Genomic DNA, 6,475 nt, shown 5'->3' with positions numbered 1-6,475 from the left:
GGAAGAACATTTCCTTTCACATGGTAGGCAGATCTAAAGCTGAATTGACTGGAGAGACAGTGGGATATCAGGCCACTGAATTCCATTTAATCAATTAAGTTGTTGGCTCCCCTCCTCCCCATGCCTCTATCCATTTATAAACTCCCATTTATCATCATAAATCAGCCCAGTACGTTAAACAGAACATTTTGGGACTGCCTGAATCCTGGCTTTGTGGAATGCTGCTCCGAGAGCTGTAATGACATCACAGCTGAGCTGTTATACACTGTGAAGGCTGTGACAGCCAAACCTCCACTATGTAATATTTTTGTGGTTAATAACACATAAAGAACTGACCTTGTGTCTGTTCTTGCTGGCCAAGCCAGAGAGCTTACATCAAGCTTTCAAACATAATAATAACAACAGAAAATCAACCCCCAGTTAGGTCTCAGGGGGCACACTCCTAGCACAGAGCAGTTTGAATTTTCAGAGATGATGCTCCATAGCCTGCTTGTTTCAGCAGGAAATCTTGGCTGTGGAGGAGGAGGGCATTTACACTACTTCCTGCTCTTCCGACTTGCAGATATACGATACCTCAGGTTTCTGTCACATCATCTATTGCCAGGTCTCAGCAGCTTCCCATAACCAATGCAACTGAGGGCTCTGGCTCAGTTTTGTTGACTGCAGAAAACAAGGTACCAGAGTCAAATAACAATGCAGATCCCAGCGTAAGTAACGGTGAGACACTGAGAGCTGGATCAGACCCAAGCTGTCCTACCTCAAGGTCAAGCAGCAAGTCAGTAGCGGAACTAGGATGAGACTCTAGATTTCACCAAGGAAAGCTCATAGTCTCTCTCCTGTCTCAGGAGCCCAATCCTGCCAGGCACTCAGCACTTCAGCATCTCCTGGCAGGATTGAATTGCTAATGGCTGCATTCGTGTGGAGGCTGGAGTAACTCCAAGGGGCCCATGTGTATCACAACAGGAAATATTTCTTGTAGACCATCCAGACAAGCACAAAATTTATCAGGGAAAAAAAGGTCACAGCCTGAGGTAAGCAAGCAGAGAGATTTGGAAACCTGGACTGTGAAAGCCCCTGGAAAGCCACCCTTTCTCAGTGAAAGCTACACATGCCGCTGGGTCAGGCATGCTACTCTTAGGACTGTCTGGCAGTGTTGTAGCAGAGGTCAAACTGCATCACACGTTCCCCCCTGACTGTACAGTGCTCAGGAATACAGCCTGGGGAATGCAGCTCTACCAGGCAACTGCACTTCCTCCGCTACCCTCTGGGAGGAAAATCCAACAGCAGCCGAATTCTAGGCGATTCAGAAGGAAGGGCTGGGGGACGAGGAGCAGGCACTGCCCCTACGCAGCCCCAGACGGGTTCCTCCAGCAGTGTCATAAAAGTAGAGGGGAAAGGGGATGTGCTGTTGCTGGGGGCTTAGTTCACAAGTGTCCCTTTCATACCGGTGCAAAACCCGAGACAGAGCCTACTTCAGAAAGACATTTAGTATCACTGCTTCATCCCTCCATAGGCAGGAACAGAGCCTGCACTTAACCTCTGCAGACTGAGCACTTTGCACAGTCCTCATCCCAGTAGACTGTGCTGGGAAGGAGAGCTGCGAGCAGCCCTGGGATGCACCAGGAATGCAGGATCTGCTTACGTTCACTCCCTCCCAGACAGGTGCACAGCGAGCTCCTGCCTCCGGGACCGGTAGATGCAGAACTACCGCCTCAGCTCTGCAGGCTTTGCTGCTCAGCCTAGCAGGAGCAGATTCAAAGCACGCAGGACCACTTGGTGTCCTTCGAGCTGGATGAGCAGAGGCAGGGACCCGGTGCCAAGTTATCCCACCCTCAGGTACAATCAGAGCCCACAGGGTGGAGAGAAGCTATCAGCCCTGCCGAGCCGGGGAAAAAACTTCCTCGGCTATTTGTTGCTCGGGGGCTGGAAGAGGGAACAGGCTCCCGAGAGCGGCAGCGTTTCACATCTGTCAACCTCCGAGTGGCTGGGGCTCTGGAAAAGCTCTCTGTCCCCAGGAAGCCCCTCTCCAGCCTCTAGAGACGCCTCTGCGCGCAGCCCCGCTGCCCCTGCCCGGCCAGCCGCAGCTCGCTGTGAGCCAGCATCTCCCCGCCGGCGCGGCTGCGGGCGCCGACACCGAGCGGACCGGCAGCCTGTCCGGGCCGCTGCCGCCGGGGCTTGCCGGGCTGGGGCAGGGAGGAGAGCGGAGCTACGGCCCCGGGGACGGAGACGGCCCGGCGGCTGCCGGAGCCCGCAGACAGGCGGCGGCGAGGGGCGCGCAGAGCGGCGGAGACGTCGGCTTTCCCTCGCCCCAGAGGGTCATCAGCCCCATTCCTCCCCCCATCCCGGACTTCATCTATAAATAGCTTGAGCCGATTAACTCGGCCCGGGGGAGAGGGGGGAAGACATCGAGCAAAGCAAACTTACATCCTCTGCGGCCATAGGTAGGACATCCTCGGAGTCCAGCACCTCGATTTCTTCCGCCTCTGAGCTGGCAGCCACAGCAGGGGAAGAGCTGGCGTGAGGCTCCGGCAGCCTGTCTCCCATGCTTGGAGACGGTCCCCGTCCAGCCCCCGCCCCCCCCCTTCTCCCCAGATCCTTAAAGAAATCAAACCTAGCTGCTGCTTGGCAAACTTTCAAGCGCGGCCGAGCCTGCCTTCATGACTCCCGCAGCCGGGAGGGGAGGAAATCCTCCATCCAGGGAACATCCAATTAGCGCGGGCAGCGCCGGCGGGCAGCATCCCGGCGGCCGGCTCCGGACGGGGCAGGTGACCCCTCCCCGCGCCGGCTCGGGCAACTCGCCTCCTCCCGCTGCCCGCCCCTACGGCCCCAGCCCCCAGCCCGGGGCACGGCCGGCACCTCCCCCGAGCCATGCCGGCCCGGGGGGGTGGCCTGCCCTGCCCGGCGCGGGGGAGCTGTGCACCCTCGGGGGCTCCGGGAGGCAGAGCCCGGAGCTGCAGCACGCCCGAGGATGCGGGCTGGGCGGCGACGAGGCGGGGAGCCCGGGCTGAGACCTGCCCGGCACGGCCCGCCCGGGCACCGCCTCCCTCCGGGGCGACCCTGAGCCGGGCAGGTCTCAGCCCTTTCTCGCTACTCTCGCCGATCCCGCTCTCGGGTGCCTGCCGTTGGGGTCCTGACGCTCCTGGTCTCGCTGAGCAAGCGCGGGCAGGTGGCAAGACATGCCGGGTTATTTGGGCTTTCTGAAGCGAACTTCTCCGTCCCGGAGAGTCCACAGTTCGGGGTCGGTGTGGGGTTATAAATTCTTTACCGTAATTATTTGTTCCTACGTATCAAGATGGGTACCTTAACCATCTGGAGCCTGGACTAGGAACTTGAGGAATGCCTTGACTGAAGGCAAAAATCCAGCAGTTTTAGCTTCTTCCAATCAAGTACAGAAATAGCAGGCTGGCAAGGGGGAAGGGCAAGCAGAGCCAGGCTGATCCACACGGTGCCAGTGCCTCTGCTTTCTGCTGCACTGGCAGCCAAAGCTAGACAGAGCCCAGATGCAGAGCAGAGAGGGGCCAGCACCACAGGCCACATTTTCTCGATGCAAGAGCTCCAGTACCAGATCAGTCACACCCCAGCCACAAGGACAGAACCAAGCTAGTCCCTCTTTTCCCTACAAATTTGTTTTAAAAAACAAAAAATGGCAAAAAAGACCAGATAGAATACCTCTGGAACAGGAATGGGATCTTCCATCCAGCAGTAGCAGAGCATACAGCAGAGACTGTCTCTCACTCCACAGCTGTCATGAACTCCATACTGCATATTGCTTTTGATCTGGATCAAATGTATCCCACACAGTGATAGGAAAACACCTGGGCCCATGCTCTCAGCCACTGGGTCCTAGCTTCTTAGTTACTAAAATATTTTTCCACAGGAAAAGGGGAACAGTGCCAAGTTCTTTCATGTGCCCACATGAGCTACACCTACCTACAGCCACCAGGGAACAGCAGGTTTCCACATCTTAGCATCCTGCATGGCTGGCACTAATTTAAGGTCAGGGCCAAGGGCTAAAATATCATCCCACACATCTGAGGAAGGTCAAATAAAGGGAATGATCTCCTCTGTCACCTGATCTGATTCCTTGGAAAGAACAACTGGAGAACTCAGTCCTGCAAATGATCCATATATGGGGAACAAATGAAAGAGCTAAGATTATAACCTTATCCTGTAGTACTGCCCAGATGCCCCATCCTGAACAACCATTAGAAAGGAATCTGTTATCTTCAAGGAGTGCTAAGGTAAATAACTTCCCTCTGTTCATGGTTCTGAGCCCAACTGATCACAATCCTAGCCAAAAGATATTTTTTAAAGAAATGTCCCTTCCAGTATTTTGAAGATTTTAGCTAAACTTTTAAAGCAAGTGCAAGAAGTAAACCCAGCACCTTTAGACCTGAAGAGCAGAACTTTTCTACCTTGGGATTCAAGGGGGAAAACGACAACAAAATAAAAGGTCGTCAGGGGTCTCCAGTGCAACTGATGAACAAGAGGGCTTCTCCCCCCTTAATGAGCAAAACTGTCATCATCAGTTAAACAGAGGAGACCTTCTTCAGGTTTAAAGGTGACTCCTTCAGCACAGCATCCACTTCTTGCTTGTCTAGAGCCTGTCCAGCCTGCTCTCCCAAAGCATAAGAACAGGCTACCAAATCCAGCACTTTTGAGAAGCACTAACCCACTTTACTCATACAACACCACCGCTGCCAAAATATTCCAGGCACTAAACAGCTATTATAAAAACAATCTCTTTTTGATTAAAAAACTAAACCTCATCAAAACTTCAAAACAGATGGATAAGCAAAAATACGCTATGCCAACAGAAAGAAACAGCAATCATTTAAAGATGCCTGTAGGGAGGAGGGAGGCGAGTTTTTTCAAGTAAAGAGAGAATAAATGAGCTGAATTTCAGGGGTAACAGGTTCCACACAGTTGGGGACTGCCATGTCAAAAGCTCTGTATTGCTTGAATCCAGATGCTAGTGGGAAAATGCTAACCATGAAGTCTAACATAAATGCAATAAACAATAGGGAGAACCCCCAAAACCTTACCTTAACACCAAACTGGAAAACTGCTGCAAAATTACAAGTTCATTTTTCTCCTCTAAGGAATGTTTTTCACTAGTGCTAACGATAGTTTTTTTTCAGGGAAATATCTCTGCACATTGCACATATGAGCTAGTGCTGCGCTATAATTGTCACAGAAAGGAAATTAACAGTATTCTAATGAGGAGTTTTGTTACAGACAAATTATCGTCTTCCAAGTCTGTGAGAGCCTCTTAATTTAGACGGTCATTTCTCCCCACTGCATGCCCTGGTGACTCTACCTTGGAAAACAGTAATTGCTAGAGAAACTAGGGAACTGTGGGCCACCACAGAGCAGATGCAGACAGAATACAGAAGGGCATCAGAAGAAACTTAGACAGAAGGAACTTGAGATAATAAACCCTAATCCATTTCCACATTCAGTCATGTAGGCAACCTTTTATATTCCTAATACTGCAAACAAAATGTAGATATATGTCCTTCCTGCATTGGAAGTGGCTAAAAAGGTCAGCTCATTAATATGGAATAAAAAGCCCTCAGAGTAGGGACGCAGCCAACATCTGTTAGCTAAGCCTCCTGGAGCAAATCAAGTTTGTTCATGGGTCCTTTTTCCACCCGAAGTAGCCCCAAAGGGCTTTTACAAAACTGCCCAGCTCTCACAATTGTAACTAAATGGAGCAACTTACCCGGCTTGATTACTGCACTGGAGCTCAGCCAGCCGGCCAGCCCTGGAAGGCAACTTCTGAAGCAAAATGCAGTATTTTGGATCAGAAGCCAAAAACATTACATCCAAACACAACCCTAGCAAGAAGTTAGATAGCACATACAAAGTTGGGACGGGATCAGACCAGTCAGATTAACCCCTTCAGACTCATGAAAATGGCAAAAAATCTTTAAGGACCACATATGGTATGAAACTAGGGTTTAAACTGTGTCCAAAAGGTAACACTGGCAAAGGGCTCTTTCAGTATCAGTGATATTCCTGGTGGCTGCGACCGTACAAGTTCACCTTTTAGGATCAAGATGAATTAGACTATATGTGCTGCCTTTTGGTTTCTCCCTGATGCATGGATACTTTCCCTCCTGAAGATAAGGAATAGTGGAAAAAAATAAGGTCCAACCTCTTCTCTGATTTCTAACCTGTGTTGAAAGGCTATCCTCCTGACCCTCCCTATTCCCCATGTTATACTTAGAACTTTTTAAGGTCCAGCACTGAAAAAGCAGACTCTAGTCTTTCCACCTGCTGCTCTCTTCTGCCCCATTAGCTGTTATTGGTTGCAGCTGGTTCTAATTGTCTTTTTTATTATAGCTGGGGAAATAATTAAATCTACCACTAATCCTTTTTTGGGTGGTTATGTTAAGAGGCAGGTCCTCTATCAGGTCAGCCCTACAGTATTTAAAATGTGTCTCTGCTCCTTTTTTAACTGTCACCTGAC

General features: G+C 50.9%; 1 protein-coding gene across 2 annotated transcripts in view; it reads right to left on the bottom strand.

Annotated features, from left to right (window-relative positions):
- The window catches only part of RHBDL3 (rhomboid like 3), a 66,226-nt gene extending 63,682 nt beyond the window's left edge, over positions 1–2,544 (bottom strand). For both annotated transcript variants that reach the window (XM_075518866.1, XM_075518867.1), the window contains exon 1: positions 2,425–2,544. In XM_075518866.1, coding sequence (XP_075374981.1) covers positions 2,425–2,544 — 120 coding nt within the window. The remainder of the gene's footprint in view (positions 1–2,424) is intronic.
- Between the last annotated feature and the right edge of the window lie 3,931 nt (positions 2,545–6,475).

Source organism: Mycteria americana, chromosome 16, assembly GCF_035582795.1.
Source record: "Mycteria americana isolate JAX WOST 10 ecotype Jacksonville Zoo and Gardens chromosome 16, USCA_MyAme_1.0, whole genome shotgun sequence".
NCBI lineage: Eukaryota > Metazoa > Chordata > Aves > Ciconiiformes > Ciconiidae > Mycteria > Mycteria americana.
Note: the sequence above shows the minus strand (reverse complement) of the source record. Positions and strands in the feature narration are given on the sequence as shown.